We start from the raw sequence: 22,817 nt of genomic DNA, 5'->3' as shown, positions 1-22,817 counted from the left end.
AATAGCATTTTAATATTTTTAAATTGATACAATTTTGTTGCAATAATTTTGGAAAAGACTGAAAATCATGAAAAACAACAGTTTGGTCCTAGTTAATGCTTTGGTATACAGCCTTCCTTGGTATACTACTTTTGGTATACAGCCTAGTCTTTTTTTCTAGGTACAGGCATTTAAATATCCATTTCTAGACAGAGAAAAGCACATTGAAGCATAATTTGACAACCTCTTTTTTGTGTGAGCTGAATTAGACTTCATTTATGCCATATTACTTCATTAACACAATTAAAAAGTCTGAAAGTGCACTTTCTCTTCTCAGAACAAACTGCTTTGCTAGAGGGCCCATTTCTAAAAGTTCTTAGAAGCTCCAGCTGTTGCCTAGATTTTTTTTTTAATATCAAATTTATTTTGCTACTTCAAAACGTTAAGGAGCTTTGTTTTCCACCGAAAATTGTGTTTGTGCTGGATTCCCTGGGGAGTGTTGCCAGTAAGCACTGTTGGTAATCCAATATGATCAAAGTGGTTATGCCACGTTAATGGCCATGCCACAGGCTAGGAGAAAACTTTCTGGAGAACATCTCTCCCTAGCTCAGTTGTTCACAATGGTGTTTTTCCACCAATCATTTCGAATGGCAGTGAACCTCCACTGTCTTGGATCCTCCTCTTAGTCTCCTAACCACATAATCGTTGAGTCTTTGAAAGATTCCTCTCTCTCTTCCCATATCCCCGAAATAGGCGTACCTAGGCTACATCTTTGGGCTCTCCTGTTTTTTCTCTTTGACTCTATTGATCTCATCTATTTTACAGCCTTATTTGTACGTAAATAAATGTTTCATTTATTTGTTTGTTTGTTTGTTTGTTTGTTTGTTTATTGAGGAAGGGTCTCATTCTGTTGCCCAGGCTGGGGTGCAGTGGTACAATCTTAGCTCACTGCAGCCTCTGTCTCCTGGGCTCAAGCCATCCTTCCACTTCAGCCTCCTGAGTAGCTGGGACTACAGGTGTGTGCTACTATGCACAACTAAGTTTTGTATTTGTTTGTAGAGAGGGGGTTTTGCCGTTTTGCTGTGTTGCCCAGGCTGGTCTTGAACTCCTGAGCTTGAGCAATTTGCCGCCCTTAGCCTCCCAAAGTGTTAGGATAATTGGCGTGAGCCACTGTGCCCAGCCTGTTTTATTTATTTATATTTATTTTATATTCTTTCCTCATGTCTTAAATATATTGGTCTAGCTTTGACAACCTGCACTGGTCTCTCTCTGCACCAGGCCCGTATTTCTGTTGACTAACTTGTAATATACACTTGGAATCACCACTGTCTAACAGCCTATCAAGCTAAACATGTCCAAAATAACCCCCAAAACAAACAAACAAATGAGCCCCTCTCCCCCAGCCTTAAACAGCTCCTAGGGTTTCATCAGTATCACCACAACTTTCCCATTACCCTGTCCCAGAATCATGTTGGGGTTTGCCGCTGCTGCTCCTCTGAGCTGAATGTTCATGCCCTACAGTATGATCCGCAATTGACGAGCCTTCCTTTTCATTTCTTTTTTTGTTTGGTTTTTTTGGTTGGTTGTTTGTTTTGAGACAGGGTCTTACTCTGTCACCCAGGCTGGAGTGCAGTGGCAGGATCTCGGCTCACTGCAACCTTTGCCTACCAAGTTCAAGCAATTCTCACGCCTCAGCTTTTGGAATAGCTGGGATTACAGGCGCGTGCCACTGTGCCCAGCTAATTTTTGCATTTTTAGTGGAGACGGGGTTTCACCATGTTGATCGGTCTGGTCTCGAACTCCTGGCCTCAAGTGACCTGCCTTCCTCGGCCTCCCAAAGTGCTGGGATTACAGCACATCCAGCCCCTTTCCATTTCTTGATAGTCTTTTTTACCAGGCATGGTTAATTATCTCAGTTAATCTTCACAACAACCTTGAAGATGGTTCTACAGGTGAGGAAACTGAGACCCAAAGAGGTGAAATAACTTGCCCCAGTTATACAGTAAGCGGCAGAGCTAGGAGGCAAACTCTGGTCCATCTGTCATCAAAGTGCTCTTAACCATTACATGATACTGCCTCACAGTCTCTTACTCCTTCAATTCATTTTGTACTTTGCTGCCAGATTAATTCTCTTAAAACACAGCTGTGATAATTCATTATGCTTACCTGCTCAAAAACTTCTCTGGCTCCTACTCCCCTACTAAATTAAGTCTAAACTCCTTTACTTGGCATATAAGACTCCCCTAAGCTCTTCAACCTAAACTGAAATCTTATCTCCTGTTTGTCAACTACAATGTCCAATACTCAATCAAACCACTCCTTCCTCCCCAAATAGTCCTTCTTTTCTCCCTCCTCTGTCCCTAAACTAATGCTGTCCCTCTGCTTGTAATGCTTTACTCAAATCCTACCCTTCTTTATGACCCAGACCAAAGCCCATCCATTTTAGTGAAACTTTTTTTGTTTTTGAGACAGAGTCTCACTAAGTTGCTCAGGCTGGAGTGCAGTGGTGCCATCTTGGCTTATTGCAACCTTCACCTCCTGGATTCAAGTGATTCTCATGCCTCAGCCTCCCCAGTACCTGGGATTACAGGCATGCACCACCACGCCTGGCTAATTTTTGTGTTTTTAGTAGAGATAGGGTTTTACCATGTTGGCCAGGGTGGTCTGGAACCCTTAGCCCCAAGTGATCCACCCACCTGGGCCTCCCAAAGTGCTGGGATTACAGATGTGAGCCACTGCACCTGGCCAATATCTGATTTTTAAAACATACTTTATTTTTTAGAACAGTTTTAGATTCACAGCAAAATTGAGCAGGCAGTAGAGTTCCCATAAACCCTACCTGCACACACGCACAGCCTCCCCCACTATGAATATCCTGCCCCAGAGTGGTACATTTGTTACAATCGGATAAACCTGCACTGTCACATCATTATAACCCAAAGTTCATAGTTTACATTAGGTTTCGTCCTTAGTGTTGTACATTCTATGGGCTTGATGAATGTATGACAACATGTATCTACCATTCTACTATTGTACCATTGTACTATTTTTGTACTATCATACAAAAATAGCTTTACTGCCCTAAGAATTCTCTGTGCTTACCTATTCATTCCTTCATCCTCTCTAATTCCTGGCAACCACTGATCTTTTTACCGTCTCCATAGTATTACCTTTTCCAGAATGTCATATAGTTGGAATCATTCAGTATGTAGCCTTTCAGATTGGCTTCTTTCACTTAGCAATATACACTTAAGTTTCCCCCATGCCTTTTCATGGCTTGACAGCTCATTTCTTCTTAGTGCTGAATAATATTTTATTGTCTGGATGTACCACAGTTTATTTATCCACTCACCCACTGAAAGACATCTTGGTTGCTTCCAAGTTTTGGCAATTATGACTAGAGCTGTTATAAACAACCTTGTGCAGGTTTTTGTGTGGGCATAAGTTTTCAACTCATTTGAGTAATTACCAAAGAACATGATTGCTGGATCATGTAACAGTATGTTGAGCTTTGTAAGAAACTGCCAAATTGTTCCAATATAATCTTTTTAAGATAACTTTTTATATACTGAGTTTAGTTTCTTATAGTTTCTCAAACTGGACTCCTGTTCTCAGAGTTTATTAGAACATTGAGCTTGAGAAACACTGATGTGGCTAGTGACATGCTACAGAAGCCCAGTGTGTGCTGGGGGCAGTGGAGAAAGGTTTTATGGCAGATATGGAAACAAAGCCATCAGACCTTACAGGCTAGACAGCAATGGAATGGCCTCAAAAGAGGAGCAGCACATTTTGATTGGTGGGGTTGGTGTGAATTACTGTCTGGAAGTGGTAAGGAGCATGGTAGGTCATGAAGAAAGCCATGTGTCAGTGTGGTTTGGGTGGAAGGTTTATGTTGGGTAGAAGGTCAAGTTCTGGAGAACAGTGAATGCCTTACTAAGAACAATCTACGTTTATCCTGTAGGTACTAGTTGAAAACGACCTAACTCACTCTTTTTGCCAGTTCTCTTTGCCTTTAAATAGAGTCCTACCGAAGATATACTGATCTAATATCTTATTCTAAAATAACAAGGAAAAATCCACCACAGCCACCCTCAGTGGCTCATTCCTGTGTCTAGCATTGAAAACCATCCCATTTCAACATGTTGATCCATGTCATCTCTTGGTTTAGCCATGATGGAGTTTTGGCTGAATAAAAATCAGCTTGGAATAGCAGGGACTTCTCAAAATAGTCACTTGAACAAGATAGAAGTTCATTTCTCTCTCTTATAGAAATCCAGATGTTGACAATCTAGGGCTGTCATGGGAAGAGTTCTAAGGGAGGAATAATGAATATGGGGGAGAGGCAATTAGCAATCTCTGTCAGTGGAAATGAGAGCAGTTCAGCAAAGAAATGAGTATCTACTGGGCAAATCCTGTGTTGGGGGTAGGCAGACAAGGACATGATTAAAATAGTGTCACATCTTCACATACTCCCATTTTGGAGAGATTTATTACAGCTAATTAGGTCACAAGTCAGGCTTTGCTGTGAGACAAGAGTTTCACTGTGGCAGAGATACAGAGGGATGGAGGAGAGGCGGTTGCAGTTAGTACTCATTGCAGGCCTGGGAAAAGGCTGCACAAAACAACACTTTAGTTGGGCATTCAAATAGAGTTCAGTGGGCATAGTTGCAGGGGAAAAGGTAGAGAGAAAAGCAGCAGCAATGTAGAGGGGAAAGCAGCAGCAGACAGGTGAAACAGGTCAGGAAATTGACTCAGCTCGTAGCTGGAGATAAAGCCAAGTTGCAAAGGCCTTCTTTACTAATTATGTTCATTTTCTTCTCTTGAAAATAGGTAATAATTAAGGATCTCTTAGAGGCCAGGCATGCTTAAATGTGTGATTTTGAGAGGTAACTCAAGCTAGATTTAGTTAGTGGGAGGTAATGAGGACCTGTCCTAGGAGGCCAATGGTAAAATAAATGCAGATGAGGAAGCACAGGTTGATTAAGTCCTGGAGGATACGAAAAGAAAGCCTGGATACAAAACATGAAGTATTTTTACCTGCAGTGTTTTGCTATGTAGTTCAAACTTCAGAAAAATGGAATTTATGAATATAAGACACAACTATTATTTAAAGGGGGGAAAAATACAAGGTGACTAAGATTACACACAGTCTGTTCATGATAGGAAAAAAAACCACCTCACCAATTACCTTTAATAATTATTATATCTGCAATAGTTATTACATATTAATATTTTAAATGTCAGGGATTGTGTTGTTTTTATTGGTGATTAGCAATTTAAAAGAAATGGTTTTGGAGACTAGTGAAAGCCAAGTTATTTCTGCTCTTATATTTTTATCTCAGTGGAATCTGGGGTACAATATATTTATTTGAGAGTAACACTGAGAGGAAGGGGAGGAAAGAGGGTTAAGCAGAGAGACAGCTCTAGAGTAAGAACTTACCTTCAGAATGTCCCTTACTAGGCTGAAATGTCTGGACCTGCCTAAGCTTTGTCACAGGGAGTGAACTGTCGTTGGAAGAGAATGGCATCAGGAGATGGTTCTTGATAGCTAAGACAGACTCTGAATGAAGAGCAAACGGCTGAAGTGCCCTCCAGCTGCTGGGCAGCAAGTCCTTCCTTGAAGGGGATCTGGCCAGATCTCAGCCTCCCATTGATTGCAGGGTCTTTGTACAAACATGTGAAATGGAGCCTCATCCAGCTGGGATTACTGATAGTAGAAGTAGCTATTATTTGCCCCTGTATCTGTATGATAAAGCCATTTCTCTATTATTACAAATAGAAAACAATTTTCAAACAAATTGCCCTATTGCATTGATTATATGGATGTTCAAACCTGGGCTGGACAACATGTCATAATTACATTTGTTTTTGGAATTAAGGGCTGGATATATTTTGTGTCTGAAGAAAAAGAATAAAATAAACTGAGACAAGAAAAAAAAATTAAAAATAAAATAAGACAAGAAAAAAATGATCTCAGAATACAAATTGCTTCATTTTCTTGATTGTTGTATATGACATACTTAGTCATAATAGTGGCAGAGTAAGGCATCAGTTTTGTTTTTTCAAGAGTGATCCTATATCTTGGATATGACACAAAAAACAACCAAAGGACTTCATAAAAATTAAAATCTTTTATGTTTTAAAGGACACTATCAAAGTGGAAAGACAACCCACAGAATAGGATAAAATGTTTGCAGACTATATATCTGAGTAGGATCTAATTAATATTCATTCTATATTTTTAAAAACCAGAGGGTAGTGGCATGCCCAGGCTGCAGTACAGTGGCACAATCATAGCTCACTTCAACCTCAAACTCCTGGGCTTAAGTGATATTCCTGCCTCCTGAGTAGTGGGGACTACAGGCATGTCACCACTAATTTTTTTTTTTTTTTTTTTTTTTTTTTTTAGCACCAAACTATTGTATTTTTTGTGGAGATAAGGCCTTGCTATGTTGCCCAGGCTGGTCTTGAACTCTTGGCCTGAAGCGGCCCTCCCACCTCGGCCTCTTAAAGTGCTGAGATTACAGGCATGAGCTAATGTACTCAACTCATTCTACAAGAACCCTTACAACTCAATAACAAAAGACAAAAACAACCCAATTAAAAAAAAAATGTGGGCAGAGAATTTGAATAGACATTTCTCCAAAGAAGATAAGTAGCTGGCCAAAAACACATGAAAGATGCTCAACATCACTATTCATCTGGGAAATGCGAAGCAAAACTATAAGGAGATACCACTTCACATCCACTAGGCCGACTAGAATCAAAAGGACATCTAATAAGCAATGACTGGGAGCGTGGGAGGAAGGGGAGGAGCAGAAAAGATAACTATTGAATACTGGGCTTAATATCCAGTGATGAAGTAATATGTATAAAAAATAAAATAGTTTTGGCAATTTAAAAAGTTGCTATAAAAAAAAGCAATGTCAAGGATGTACAGAAATTGGAGTCGTCATACATTGCTGGTAGGAAAGTAAAATTGTGCAGCTGTTTTGGAAAACAGTCTGGCAGTTCCTCAAAAAGTTAAACATAGAGTTACATTTGATCCAGCAGTTCCACTCCTAGGTATATACCTAAGAGAAATGGAAACCTATGTTCATACAAAAACTTGTACAGGAATGAAAGCAGCATTATTCATAATAGCCATTGACTGGAGAATGAATAAACAAAATGTGATATATCCATTTTCAGGCATTAAAAAGGAATGAAGTACTAACACATGCTATAACATGTATTTTGAAAACATCAGGCTAAGTGAAAGAAGCCAGACAGAAAGACCATATATTGTATGATTCCATTTATATAAAATTTGCAGAATAGGCCATTGCATAGAGACAGAAAGTGTATTGTTGGATGCCAGAGGATGGAAGGGAGAGAAAAATTGGGAATGACAGATATGGGGTTTCTTTGGGGGTGATGAAATATTCTAGAATTAGATAGTGGTGATAGTTGTACAACTTTGTGAATATACTAAAAAACACTGAATTGTATACTGTAAAAGGATGAATTGTATGATATATGAATTATATCTCAATTAAAATAAAGCTTCTCACACAGTTATAGAGTGATTCTATAGAACTTGGTAATTGAGATTTCAGATGAGTAAGAGTCAAATAACAAGTTTGTATCTTAAGTGATTGGGTGATAGTAATGCCGATAACAAGATTGGAGGAGGCACCAGCAGCAGAAGTGGGCCTGGAAATGAAGATAATGAGTTTGGTTAGAAAATATTGATTTTTGGCTGGGTGTGGTGGCTCACTCCTGTAATCCCAACAATTTGGGAGGCCAAGGTGGGCGGATCATTTGAGGTCAGGAGTTTGAGACCAGCCTCACCAACATGGTGAAACCCCATCTCTACTAAAAATACAAAAAAATTAGCTGGGCTAATCCAGCTACTTAGGAGGCTAAGGTGGGAGAATCGCTTGAGCCCAGGAGGCGGAGTGAGCCAAGATTGTGCCATTGCACTTCAGAGCCTGGGCAACAGAGTAAGACTCTGTCTCAAGGGAAAAAAAAAAAAAAAGAAAGAAAATATTGACTTTTTAGTTGTGTGCAGGCACTAATTGGGGGCTGTTCAGGAAATTTAGGTCTAGACATCAGAAAAGAGACCAGGGTTAAGAGATTTAGATTTAGTCACTCAGATTGAAGTGATAGCTAAAACCCAGGAGAACTATGAGAGCACTCAGCAAGAAGTTCAGGTGGTAGGGGATTTGAACCAATACATAGGTTGAAAGAAAAGGAACCTGTGAATCTGGAAAAGAGCATATGTGCTGCAGAAGGAAAAGCAGGATGGAGCAGAGTCTTGAACACCTGCGAAGTCTTGTTCCGCAGGATAAGGGTAAGAGGAAGCCTGAACCCAAAGTCACAGCCTACTAACCATTCTCATTTGCACAAAAACTGTGTTACAACTAGCAGTTTCTGCTTCACCTTGTTTCTTCTGTAGTACTATTGCAGTGGGAACCAGAGGACAAAAAGGTTGATAGCTCACGTCACTTGCAGAAAAGTAGTTCTGTCGAGTCCAGTGGTTGGAAGAGCATCTTGTGTTTAAGTAGGACATTTCAGTCCCAGAAAGCAATTCAGAAATAGAAAGCATCTTAGAGCCCCAAATGGATAGAAGGGCTGGTTCTCAAGAGGCTGGCTTTATTCACTGTCTACTCTCAGTTGCACTGGCTTATAGTGGCTTTCTGTTGCCAGAACCAGTAGATGAAAGTGAGCATAAGAGTGCATTGTTTGACAAAGGCCCAAGTTCTTGATACTATCTTCTTACATAATCCTGCTGGAAAAAATTCCTTAAACAAAAGCAAAACTTTTGTTTTAATTCAAGTCCCCCTAGAAGACCCCAAATCCCAGAATTCTACAGTTAATAAATGTATTGATCAAGAGTGGAAAAACCTTTGTACAAATATGACAGCCTAATAGAATCGTTCTCTCTTTCTTGTCATTCTTGTCTCACTCCTGTCACTCAGGCTGGAGTGCAGTGGCACAATCTCAGTTCATTGCAGTCTTGACTTCCCAAACTCAGGGTTCCTCCCACCTCAGCCTCCCAAGTAGCTGGGACTTGTGCCACCACGCCTGGCTCATTTTTGTATTTTCAATAGAGATGGGGGTCTCACTATGTTGCCTAGGCTGGTGTTGAACTGCTGGGCTCAAGTGATCTACCCACCTGGGCCTCCCAAAGTGTTGGGATGACAGGCATGAGCCACTGTGCCTGGCCTGTAATAGAATTGCTGACAGGCTCTTCTTGATAACAGTTTCCAAAGTGACCAGAACTAGGCTATAGTTTTTGTTATTTTTTTATTTTAAAATAATTTTCTAATCACAGTAAAAATATTGGTAAAAAAATAGAATTATAAAACAGGAAAAAAGTTAAAATTTATTTGTCACTTTTTTGTGAATATATGTATTGAACTAACACGAAAATTTGAAAGGTGAACTGCAAAATACTAATGGGATTTTCTCTTTTCTTTTGGAGATGGAGTCTTGCTCTGTTGCCCAGGCTGGAGTGCAATGGCACGATCTCGGCTCACAGCAACCTCCGCCTCCTGGGTTCAAGTGATTCTCCTGCCTCAGCCTCTCAAGTAGCTGGGATTATAGGCATCCACGCCTGGCTAATTTTTGTATTTTTAGTAGAGACGGGATTTCACCATGTTGGCCATGCTGGTCTCAAACTCCTGACCTCAGGTGATCCACCCACCTCGGCCTCCCAAAGTGCTGGAATTATAGGTGTGAGCCACCGTGCCTGGCCCTAACAGTATTTTTTAATGAAAATGGAATGCTAGTTCCTTTGCTTTTTAAAAATTATTTTCTGTCACTAGAAAACAAATCTTACCAGGCCTGGTGGCTCATGCATGTAATCCCAAGAAAGAGTCTTGCTCTGTCGCCCAGGCTGGAGTGCTGTGGCGCGATCTTGGCTCACTGCAACCTCTACCACCTGGGTTCAAGCAGTTCTCTTGCCTCAGCCTACCGAGCAACCGGGATTACAGGTGTGCACCACCACACCCAGCTAATTTTTGTATTTTTAGTAGAGACAGGATTTCATCAAGTTGGTCAAGCTGGTCTTGAACTCCTGACCTCAAGTGATCTGCCCACCTCAGCCTCCCAAAGTGCTGGGATTACAGGTGTGAGCCACCATGCCCAGCTTAGTTTCTCTCTTTTTACAAAAGAGAGAAAGTAAGGCAAAAAAAGGCTGGTTTGATATGGTCAATCAGTGCTGACTGCTGATTAGTACCCTGGAGATGTGTAATACCAGAAGTCTATTCCCAGCATCTCCCCCTGTAGTTGGAAATTATTTAATTGGTATCAAAGTTAATTATTTATTAGCTTAGGAAATGTGCAAAGTATTTGCCTTCCACTCAGTTTCTGTTGAGCACTTCATAAATTATGAAGCCATTTCATATCCATTATCCTGTTTTAACCTGGCTCAACCCTAAGAGATAGAAAGTTTAGACTTTATCATCTCTGTTTTCCAAATGAAGTGAGAGATGTAGAGAGGTTAAGTGATTTGCTCAAATTCACGTGGTCTCTAAGTGGTGGCACCAGAACTAGCACTCAATCTTGTGACTTTCCTTTTAGTATCTTTCCATTAGACATGCTGTCTTTGAAGTCTGGTCAATGCTTCATTGTATGCTTTTTCTTTTAACACAGACTCAAACAAAGGACTTTTTATTCCCTTCCCCAACCGGGAAATAAAGGATTCCCTAAGTACTTCTGCAACTCAGGGCATTGGTACACCTGATCAGAAATTAGACACCTTCCCACTGGGGACACAGGTAATGTATTCACTCTCCTGCTGATCTGTTGGCTAGTCAATGATTAATACTGATAATTCAATGGGCTCTCAATTATTTATGAAGGTCTCAGAGGACTTGTTTGAAGGCATTTTAGACCCTTTTAAAGGAAAGGGCAGGACAGAATGCAGAGTACCTTCTCCATTAATTTCAATCTCCCATTTCCGTCTCTCTCACACTAATCTGTTATCTAATGTCATATATTTATACATATAACTTTAGCATATCTATGACAGGCATTTTGGTCCTCAAACAGGAATGCAACTGTTACAGTTTTTGGCTGGTTTTAAATTTTCTCCTCTCTATCCAGTATCTCCATCTCCTGTTGTCTTGCTTCTTACATTTTCTACCTCTGCCCTTTAATGCTGAGTCTTACATTTTAGGTATGACTTTCGCAAAGCTGCCTCTGCAGTGTGACAAAAAAAGTAAAGTTTAAGGGGTAAAGATGGCATGGAAGTTGTGGGCAATGGGAAGATAGAGATCATGCAAGATGGGGGAGTAGTGAAAAATAAGGTTTTATTGAAAAAATTGGTGACAGAAGGGATGCAACCATTATGTAAGGCTTGTTTGTGTGAGTGAATATGATACAAGGAGCAGAACTGACTGCTTCATATTCACCTTCTCCCTTTCTTTGCCTTTTCTTTGATATATTTATGAACAATAAAATTGTAGAAAACAGCCAGGAGGAGAAAGAAAAGCAGCAAGGCTCTGATTAATCCATAATTTGGATAATCAAGACTGAATTAGTAAAAAGTACTATTCTTTTCAGTTCGGGTATAGACTGCCTTCACCTTTTAAAAAAGATAAGCATTTAATCAGTTTCTTTGTTTTTGGAGATTCTACTTGGGTGACTTAGAAACGATCTTAGTTACCATTGTTTAAAACCATGTTGTATTGACTTAAGGAAATGGAGACAACCAGTATTGCAATCTCCACTTAAATAGCACTTCTTAGATTAAAAGCAAACAAAAAAACTTCTCTGAAATTACTTCTTGAAGTGAGAAAAAAGGAAATTTAATAGTTTGCTGTATCTTTTAGTTTAAGAATTAAGGAAGTGGGATTTCTTTCTCTCCATGACTACCAAAAGACACTGAATACTTTAAGATAATTTTTTTAAAAGCAAACCCTAGATGACTTTCTGTTTTGCTTCAGTCCTTGCCTAGTTATGCCTCAGATTAATTTTCAGCCTATTAAAACCCCCTTAGCTATGGTGGTTGACAGCTTTACCAGCCGGTACAATAAGTGTGAAAGTCCTTTAAACAGAAAAAGCAAAGTTGGAAAGTGGCCTCATCTACCTTGTATGCTGAGCTATCTAAAGCAGAGAAAGTACAGTCATTGTTTGCTATGTTCTTTACCTCCTAAGGATATTCAAGCAACTCTGGAATCTCCTTGTATTGTGACTGTTTTATTTTTTATTTTTTTAGACGGAGTCTCGCTCTGTCGCCCAGGCTGGAGTGCAGTGGCGCGATCTCGGCTCACTGCAAGCTCCGCCTCCCGGGTTCCCGCCATTCTCCTGCCTCAGCCTCCCAAGTAGCTGGGACTACAGGTGCCGCCACCTCGCCCGGCTAGTTTTTTGTATTTTTTTTAGTAGAGATGGGGTTTCACCGTTTTAGGCAGGATGCTCTTGATCTCCTGACCTCGTGATCCGCCCGCCTTGGGCTTCCAAAGTGCTGGGATTACAGGCTTGAGCCACCGCGCCCGGCCGTGACTGTTTTAAAATAGACTTAAACTGGACCTTTGCTTAAAGATCTGTTTCCCTAACTTGCAAGGATAGTCTTTCCCATTAACGGGAAAGTATTCTGAACCCCTGGTCTAATAAGCTCACATTTGAACGCACATGGACTTCCTTCTACCTAAACTTTCGAACTTTTTTTAGACACAGGAAGTGGCAAGAAGGGAGATGCCAAGTGACAATCACCAGGAAGATGGTAAATATTTTGCTCACTGAGTATTTTCCCCCATACTAATCAGAGAAGTCTGGATGTGATGGGATTTGGGAGATGAAGATGTCTCAATACGGGGGCCTATTTAGTCAAATAATTTCTGCTTTTGTGAGGGACTGTCCTGGATGATTAGTAACCTGTGGGACTTCTCTGCCTAAAGAGTGGATATTCTGACCTTTGTTCTTGATTTTTTTTTGCATTGGCTGACTATTCTTTTTCTTACCTTTCTTGCCTTCTTTTGTATTTATTATTTTTTTATTCATCCATTTGTTTATCTCTACTAGTTTATAAGTTATATGCTTTTCTATATTTTAGTATTATTCCCCAAATGATAATATGTATTGTTAACTTACATAATGTTTAAATTGTTAATACCTTAAGTCTTCTTTTACATAATTCAAAAACCTTATAGTACTTTATTTCATTTACTCTTTCCTGACTTATACATTGTTATTATGAATTTTAATTCTCTATATTTTTAAAGACTTCACAAGATATTATTTTTTATATAGTCAATGTAGATTTAAATCTATCCATTTATTTAACACTATTTGCTCACTTCCTTTTTCTTCCCAGGCTTCCCTTCTGATATATCATTTTCCTTTCCTTATAGTGGTACATACTTTTATATAGGTCTATTAGTGATGAGTTCTTTCAGCTTTTCTTTATGTGATAATGCCTCTATTTCACTATCATTCTTGAAGGGTATTTTAGATGGGTGTAGATTTCTAGGCAATTCGTTCTTTCTTTCTTCCCTTCCCACTTCCTTCCTTCCTTTTTTTTTTTTTTTTTTTTTTTTTTTTTGAGACAGGGTCTCAGTCTGTTGCCCAGGCTGGAGTAGAGTACAATGGCACAATCAGAGTTCATAATAACCTCAAACTTCTGGGCTCAAGCAATCATCCCACCTCAGCCTCCCAAGTGTTAGGACTACCACCACACCTGGCTAATTAAAAAAAAATTTTTTCAGCCAGGCGCAGTGGCTCATGCCTGTAATCCCAGACTCTTGGGAGGTGCGAAGGCAGGTGGATACACCTGAGGTCAGGAGTTCGAGACCAGCGTAGCCAACATGGTGAAACTCTGTTTCTACAAAAAATACAAAACTTAGCCAGGCATGCCTGTAATTCCGGCACTTTAGGAGGCTGAGGCGGGCGGATCACTTGAGGTCAGGAGTTCGAGACCAGCCTGGCCAACATGGTGAAACCCTGTCTCTACTAAAAATACAAAAATTAGCTGGGCATGGTGGCACATGCCTGTAATCCCAGTTACTCGGGAGGCTGAGGCACGAGAATTGCTTGCACCTGGGAAGTGGAGGTTGCAGTGAGCCAAGATTGCACCACTACACTCCAGCCTGGATGACAGAGTGAGACCCTGTCTCAAAAAAAAAAAAAAAAAAAAAATTTGTCTCCAGAATGTTATAGATTATTTACTGTTTACACAAAAGTCCCACATTTTATTGGTGGTGGTGGTGTTCCATGTGGAAGTCCTTTCATCACTTTATGCTACCATTAATCAGAATTATAAATCACCTCTTCCTGAGAGGTGTTTCTGGCAGAGAGTATGTTCAGTGAACAGAGGTACTCCCAGCTAGGCCACAAAGAATTCTTACCATGTTTTGTTTTTTTCCCTTGGTGGTGTTTAGAGTTCAGACACTACTCGCCTCGTCAGTCCACAGTCCGATCCCCAGAGAAGATGACTAGAGAAGGGTACCAAGTATCTTTTTTGGACAATAAGTCTTCAGGTTCTTCTCCAGAAAAGGAATTGATACCAAAATCTGATACTTTTCAGCTTACCCATGATGCCTCATTGAGTAAATGCCTGGATGTGGGTGATTCTAGCCAGATCCATCCCTATCAGTTACCTTCAGATGTTGGTCTGGAAAATTATGACAGTCATTATTCTCCAACTCTATCCCTGCATGGAAGTCTTGGTAAAAGGCCTCAGAGAAGCAAGAACTATCAAGAGTACAGCATAAAGCCTTCAAATAACATAAAGGCCACTGCTTCGCATTCCTGTGGAGACTTATTGACTTCTCTGTCAAACCCTGACTCCAGCACTAGAAGGCTTTTGAAGCTTAGTTCAGGTAACAGCTTCCTGTCAGTTTACAGCTCTTCTTCATAGGCATGAAGGTAGAAGATATAACTGAAAATTTTGGAATTAAACCTTCTGAAATTGTATTAGCATTTCTTAAGTTGTATTTTAGGGTCACCAGTGGTCCTTGGAACCTCCAGAAATCTATAGGGTATGAGTTTAACATGATACATATATTAGGGAAAATTTATAGGAAAGTGAGCATCACAGCTACTTGCTATTTTAGTTAAGTAGCATCCCAGGACATCTAGTCTTTACTCACAGTCACTTCTATTTTGAGTTACTTTCAGAAGTTAGTTTCAGGTCAGGCACGGTGGCTCATGCCTGTAATCCCAGCACTTTGGGAGGCTGAGCCGGGCGGATCATGAGGTCGGGAATTCAACACCAGCCTGGCTAACATGGTAAAACCCCATCTCTACCAAAAATACACACACATGCATACACACACACACACACACACACGCACTCACAAAAATAGCTGAGCATGGTGGCGTGCACCTGTAATCCCAGCTACTCAGGAGGCTGAGAGGCAGGAGAATTGCTTGAATCTGCGAGGCAGAGGTTGCAGTAAGCCAAGATCAGGCCACTGCACTCCATGGGCAACAGAACAAGACTCCGTCTCAAAAACAAAAACAGAAGTTAGTTTCAGAGTTAGTGACAGAGATCACTCTTCTGTTACTTATTCAACCAAACTCATTGAACACCTACAGTGTCCCAGACACTGTTCTAAGTCTGGAGATAAAGTAGCAAACAAAATAAAGTTCCATGTATATTTTACCATAATAAGACAATCCCTACTTTCATGGAGCTTATATTCTCATGGGGTAAGACACATGATAAACATTTTAACATGTAAATATATGTCAGGTTATGGTAAGTGCTGTGGAAAAAATTACATAAGGGCATAGAGCATGAAAAGGAGGAGGTGATGCTTTAGACAGAATGTTCCAGAAAGCTTCTCTGATGAGGCACCATAAAAGTAGAGACTTGAATGAGTGTAAGCCATGTGGGTCTGGGAGGAGAACTTTCTAGACAGTGGGAATAAATGCAAAAGTCCTGAGGCTGGAACATACTTTTCATGTTCCAGGAACCTCAGGGAGGCCAGTGTGGCCACAGCAAAGAAAGTAGAGTGTATAGCTGAAGTAAGAAAGATGCCAGACTTTTATTCTGGGTGAGATCAGAAGGAGTTGGAGAGTTTGTAGCAAGGGAGTGACGTGATCTCACTTAAGAATTACTGTGAATGTCGAGTTGAGAATAGACTATGGGGAACAGGGTAGAATTTTTTTTTTTTTAATGCTTTAAGAGATTGGAATCAGCGTAACAGATGATGATGGCTTGGGCTAGACAGATAGCGGTAGAGGTGGTGAGAAGTAGTCAGATTCTGAATATGTTCTGAAGATGACACTCCATGGTTTGCTGATGGATCCAGGATGAAGTGTGGGAGAAAGGGTTAACGATGATTCTGGGGTTTTGAGTCTGAATAACTAGAAGAACAGAGCTTTCATTTACTAAGATGGAAAAGAATGGGAGATACAGATTTTAAGATTTTTAGATTTTTAAGATTTTAAATATCAAGAGTTGGGTTTTAGACATCTTAAGTTTCAGGTGCCTTATTAAAACTTTCCAGAGATGCCAATTTGGTAATTGGACATACTAGTGCAGAGTTTAGGGAAGAAGGTATGGCTGGAAATATAAATTTGGAGATTATAAGTGTATGGGTGACAGTAAAACTGTGAGACTGGGTGAAATCTCACTGAAAGAGTAAATATAGATAGAAAAGGGATCTGAGGACTGGTCCTGAGCCCTCCAACAATTAGAAGTAGATAAAGAGAAACCATCATGGAGAGTGAGAAAGCAGCAGCCAGTAAGATAGAGGGGAAAAAACCAAGAGGAAGTGATATCCTGAAAGCTAAGTGAAGAATGTGTTTCAAGAATGAGGGAGTCATCAATGCTAGGTCAAATGCTTCTTCTGACAGGGAGGGAGGGAGCCTGGGACTGAGAAGTGATTATGGTATTTGGCAATGAAGAAGACATTAGTGAACAGCTTCAGGGGATGCATAAGAATGAAAGCCTCAGCCAGGCGCGGTGGCTCACGCCTGTAATCCCAGCACTTTGGGAGGCCGAGGCGGGTGGATCACGAGGTCAGGAGATCGAGACCATCCTGGCTAACATTGTGAAACCCCGTCTCTACTAAAATACAAAAAATTAGCCAGGTGTGTTGGTGGGTGCCTGTGGTCCTAGCCACTTGGGAGGCTGAGGCAGGAGAATGGCATGAACCTGGGAGGCGGAGCTTATGGTGAGCTGAGATCGCGCCACTGCACTCCAGCCTGGGCGACAGAGCGAGACTCCGTCTCAAAACAAAAAACAAAGCAAAACAAAACAAACAAAAGAAAAAAAAAAAAAAGAATGAAAGCCTCACTGAGGTGAATTCAAGAAAAAATTGGAAGCAAGGCAGTAGAGTTACTGAATATAGACAACCCTTGTGTTAGTCTGTTCTCACACTGCTAATAAAGACATACCCAAGACAGGGTAATTTATAAAGGAAAGAGGTTTAATTGACTCACAGTTCCACATGGCTGGGGAGGCCTCACAATCATGGCGGAAGGTGAATGAGGAGCAAAGTCATGTCTTACATGGTGGCAGGCAAGAGAGCTTGTGTAGGGAAACTCCCCTTTATAAAACCATCAGATCTCGTGAGACTTACTGTCACCAAGAACAGCATGGGAAAGACCTGCCCCATGATTCAGTTACTTCCCACCAGGTCCCTCCCATGTCATGTGGGAATTATGAGAGCTACAATTCAAGATGAGATTTGGTTGGGGACACAGCCAACCCATATCAACCCCTTCAAGGAGTTTTGCAGTAAAAGGAACCAGAGAAATGGAACTGTAGCTGGAGAGGGGATGGGGTCAAGGAGATCCTGGTAGAAATGATCTAGTGGAGGGAAAACTGATGATGCCAGGGAGAAAAGGGACCATAATAAAAAATGGAATCCAGTCCACCAGTGGAGAGGCTGGCTTTAAATAAAAGCACAGATAGTTCATCTATTGTAATAAGAAGGAAGGCAGAGAATTTATTAATACAAATACAGGAGAGTTGGTAGATTTGATGGTGTGATCACATAGATGTTTTCTTTGATTGCCTCTCAGTGAAGTAAAGGAGGTTGGCACCTGGGAGTAAGAAGGGAAGAGAAGGTGTTGGAAGTTTGAAAAGAGATGTGAAATATTTGTCTCAGAGAACAGAAGAGTAAATTGGCCAAAGTATTATATTAGGAGAGGCCAGGCACAGTGGCTCACGCCTGTAATTCCAGCACTTTGGAAGGCCAAGGCCAGCAGATCACTTGAGGCCAGGAGTTCAAGACTAGCATGGCCAAGATGGTAAAACCCCATCTCTACTAAAAATACAAAAACTAGCTGGGCATGGTTGTGCCTCCCTGTAGACCCAGATACTCGGGAGGCTGGGGCAGGAGAATATCTTGAACCAAGGAGGCAGAGGTTACAGTGAGCCGGGATTATGCCACTGCACTCCACTCTAGGCAACAGAGCGAGACTCTCTCAAAAAAAAAAAAAAAAAAAAAAAAAAAAAAAAAAAATAGAAGAACTGGGCACCACTAAGGGCACAGTTATAATAGTGGTCATGAGTTTAAAGTTAGAAAGGTCAGAACAAATGCGTTTTGTTCTCCAGCTATGTTCCCCTGCTCTGGTGTAGGCTTGAAATATGTGGACAGCTGGATTTAACCAGAGTTGGAGTTTTGTCAAAGAGTTGAGGATGTATGCTAGGGAGTGGTTATTATGACCCTTGGACTACAGGCCAGGTATGGATAGAAGTGAGACATGAGGGAGTCAAAGGGCAGGTTCATGTCTCATTCTGTTTCCTCCACAGATCTGTATGCCACAACCCATTTCAACAGTGACCCTGCTCTACTCGTCAATGTAGAGCAACAATTATCTACCAGCCTCAGTGATTTAACACCAGCACATGGTTCTGTCCCAAACAACGCTGTCCTGGGAAACAGGACAACTCCTCTGCGGACACTGCTGTTGTCTCCTGGGACTTCAGAAGACAGAAAGATTTTTACTAAGAGGTCATTAAGCCCATCGAAGAGAGGATTCAAATGGAAGGACAATATCCTTGCCAACCTGAATCTAAAGCATGATTTCCAAGACGCTACAGGCAGCGAGGCAAGTGTTGGCTTGTTTGTGTTTGTGCAAGAAACATGTCAGGTTGAAGACCAGAATGAGGGTTCTGTTGGGAGTGGAGGTGGTTCTGACCAACAGGGCTAGAAATTCAAAGAGATTTTTAGAGGCTGGTGGCTAATGCTGCCAAGCTAATGTCTGTTGAACCTTCTGCTCTTGGGAAAGTCATTCCCCCACTGCTGCCATTTTCTCACTTATATCACAGGGAGAACTGTCCCTGATCTACTTCCAGCTGAAGATTGAACTCTGTAGCATCTATGTTTACTGTCTCATCATATTTACACATTTGCTTCAGCCGCACATGAAATAGTTCTTACAAAAGCATTGCTTCAGGCTGGGCGCAGTGTCTCACACCCATAATCCGAGCACTTTGGGAGGCTGAGTGGGTGGATCACCTGAGGTCAGGAGTTCAAGACCAGCTAGGCCAACATGGCGAAACCCCATCTCTACTAAAAAATACAAAAATTAGCTGGGTGTGGTGGCACGCACCTGTAGTGCCAGCTACTCTACTCGGGAGGCTGAGGCAGGAGACTCACTTAAACCCTGGAGGCGGAGGTGGCAGTGAGCCGAGATTGCGCCACTGCACTCCAGCCTGGGTGACAGAGTGACTCAGTTTCATAAAAATAATAATAAAAGCATTGCTTTGCTTTTCTGTCTAGAAGTTAAAACAATTTAAATTTTTTTCCAATGTAGCAGCAAACAGAAGATGAATTAGATTATCCAAGGGATTTTTAGCTGAAAGTAGTTCAGAGAATGAATGAAAAATCAAGAACCATTCCCACATAAACAGTATACATGTAATTCATTTTACAAAATATCCTAGTGACTGGGCGCGGTGGCTCACACCTGTAATCCCAGCACTTTGGGAGGCCGAGGCGGGTGGATCACCTGAGGTTGGGAGTTCAAGACCAGCCTGACCAACATGGAGAAACCCCATCTCTATTAAAAACACAAAATTAGCTGGGCTTGGTGGTGCATGCCTGTAATCCCAGCTACTCAGGAGGCTGAGGCAGGAGAATCGCTTGAACCCAGGAGGAGGAGGTTGCGGTGAGCCGAGATGGAGCCATTGCACTCCAGCCTAGACAACAGAGCGAGACTGTCTCCAAAAAAAATAATAAAATAAAATATCCTAGTATGATAGTGTCATAAAATAAAACTTTATCATTACTAGTTCTTAGCAAGTTTTGCTCCTGCCTCTGCCTACATCCCTTGTGGAGAATGCCTTCTACTCTCCTCTCTTGTCTTTTGAATGTTCATTTTCTCCAGGTTCTACTTCCATCATGAGGAAGATCCATCCATGTGGTTAGAGGAACCCCAGCTCTTAGGGTCTTCTCTTCCCTTGTACCCAAGAATCTTTGCCATAGGAACCATTTGTCAGTCATTTACTGCCCTGTAAGGAAGCAGGAGATTTGGTCAAAAACAGCCATTTCTAGTTACTTATTTTCACTTTTGGAAATCTTACACATTGGGGTGGGTTTATAGGGTTTTGTTGGTTTGTTTGGAGTGTTTTGTTTATGTTTTGTTTTTTACTCTTTAAAGACTTTCTATTCAGTTTTCAGAACTTTGGAAGTGGCTGTAATTTTGTGCACCAAAGGGGCAGTCTTGTAATGTTTTCTTTAGTTTTTTGGTCTCTTTTCATTCTCAGTCCCCCATGCTTATTTTACCAGACAAGAACACTAACTGTGTGTTAATGTATTCAGTGTGAAGATCCAGCAACATTTAGTGTATTTGGGATGTTATATTAATCAGACATGCTCTAGGAAATTTTTTAACCTCTATTTCATGTTATATTGTTAAAATCTGGCTAGATGCTATGGCTCACACCTATAATCCCAACACTCTGGGAGGCCAACGTGGAGGATTACTTGAAGCCAGGAGTTTAAGACCATCCTGGGCAACACAGGAGACCCTCTCTCTACAAAAAATAAAATAAATAAATAAACAAATAAATAAATGTTAAAATTTCAATATGCTTTTCTAGACGATCTTAAAAACTCCTTTTTTTCTGTTAGACATTATTTTTCTCTTTATGGAAAGCTTTAAAACAGCTGCTTGAATATAAATAAAAAAGAAATATACTCTTTAATTTCTGAAAGGTATAAGTCATCCCAGCACTTTGGGAGGCAAGGCAGGCAGATCACCTGAAGTCAGGAGTTTGAGCCCATCCTGGCCAACATGGTGAAACCCCATCTCTACTAAAAATACAAAAAATTAACTGGGTGTGGTGGTGCACGCCTATAGTCCCAGCTACTCAGAAGGCTGAGGTAGGAGAATCACTGGAACCTGAGAGGCAGAGGTTGCAGTGAGCCAAGATCGGGCCACTGCACTCCAGCCTGGGTGACAAAGCAAGACTCTGTCTCAAAAAAAAAAAAAACAAAAAAACAAACAAAAAAAAAACAGGCATGGCATGGTGGCTCATGCCTGTAATCCCAGCACTTTGGGAGGCCGAGGCAGGCAGATCACTTAAGCCAGGAGTTTTTGACCAGCCTGGCCAACTTGGCAAAACCGTGTCTCCACTAAAAATACAAAAATTAGCTGGACATGGTGGTACACACCTGTTATCCCAGCTACTTGGGTGACTGAGTCATGAGAATTGCTTGAACCTGGGAGGCAGAGGTTGCAGTGAACTGAGATCATGCGTCTACAGTCCAGCCTGGGCAATAGAGCAAGACCCTATCTCAATAAATAAATAAATAAATAAATAAATAAATAAATAAATAAAATGTAGAATTAGCCAGGCACGGTGGTGCACACCTATAGTTCCAGCTATTCCAGAAGCTGGAGTAGGAGGATCGCTTGAGCCCGGGAGTTCAAGGCTACAGTGTGCCAAGATCACACCATTGCACACCAGCCTGGGTACAGAGCTAGACCCTGTCTTAAATAAAATATTATAGAATATTTATGTTTATTATATATTGATATATTAAATATAAGCTTACTTCGAGTTATAATTTTTTATATTACTCCCCAATTTATTTTATAAAATATAATACTATTTTTAAAATGTTCTGCAATTTCATCTTTCTATTATATAACATATTGAACCATAGATGTAGGTGTCAAACAACAAATTTTTAATTTTTTTCTGAAAATTTCTATTATTATTTTGTAACATAGTCTTGCCCTGTCGCCCAGGCTTGAGAGCAGCGGCACGATCCCAGCTCACTGCAACCTCCGCCTCCTGGGTTCAAGCAATTCTCCTGCCTCAGCCTCCTGAGTAGCTGGGATTATAGGCTGGCCACCACCACGCCTGGCTAATTTTTGTGTTTTTAGTAGAGATAGGATTTCACCATGTTGGCCGGGCTGGTCTCGAGCTCCTGAGCTCAAGTGATCTGCGTGCCTAGGCCTCCCAAAGTGCTGGGATTACAGGCATGAGCCACCAGGCCTGGTCTGAAATTTTCTATTAAAATTTATCATACAAGATACTGTTACCTTTGAAATTATCCTTGAATATCTTATGTTTTTGTCTTGGACATAAATAATATTATGCTACTCAAATCCAAACTGAAAGATGAAATCATCTTTCTTTTTTTTTTTTGAGACGGCATCTGCAATAGCACGATCTCGGCTCACTGCAAGCTCCACCTTCCAGGTTCACACCATTCTCCTGCCTCAGCCTCCCGAGTAGATGCAACTATAGGCACCCGCCACCACGCCCGGCTAATTTTCTTTTGTATTTTTAGTAGAGACAGGGTTTCACCATGTTAGCCAGGATGGTCTCGATCTCCTGACCTTGTGATCCACCCGCCTCAGCCTCCCAAAGTGCTGGGATTACAGGCATGACCACCGCACCCAGCCAAAATCATCTTTCTTTTTCACTTTTTAAG

General features: G+C 41.0%; 1 protein-coding gene across 4 annotated transcripts in view; it reads left to right on the top strand.

The window, feature by feature from the left end:
* Positions 1–22,817, top strand: part of LRRC36 (leucine rich repeat containing 36) — a 59,147-nt gene that overhangs the window by 26,369 nt on the left and 9,961 nt on the right. For all 4 annotated transcript variants that reach the window (XM_017852300.1, XM_017852301.1, XM_017852303.1 and 1 more), the window contains exons 6-9: positions 10,621–10,745; positions 12,640–12,691; positions 14,346–14,786; positions 18,677–18,975. In XM_017852300.1, the coding sequence (XP_017707789.1) occupies positions 10,621–10,745; positions 12,640–12,691; positions 14,346–14,786; positions 18,677–18,975 (917 nt within the window). The remainder of the gene's footprint in view (positions 1–10,620; positions 10,746–12,639; positions 12,692–14,345; positions 14,787–18,676; positions 18,976–22,817) is intronic.

The sequence above is a fragment of the Rhinopithecus bieti genome, unplaced genomic scaffold (assembly GCF_001698545.2).
Source record: "Rhinopithecus bieti isolate Rb0 unplaced genomic scaffold, ASM169854v2 scaffold_34281, whole genome shotgun sequence".
Classification (NCBI taxonomy): domain Eukaryota; kingdom Metazoa; phylum Chordata; class Mammalia; order Primates; family Cercopithecidae; genus Rhinopithecus; species Rhinopithecus bieti.
Note: the sequence above shows the minus strand (reverse complement) of the source record. Positions and strands in the feature narration are given on the sequence as shown.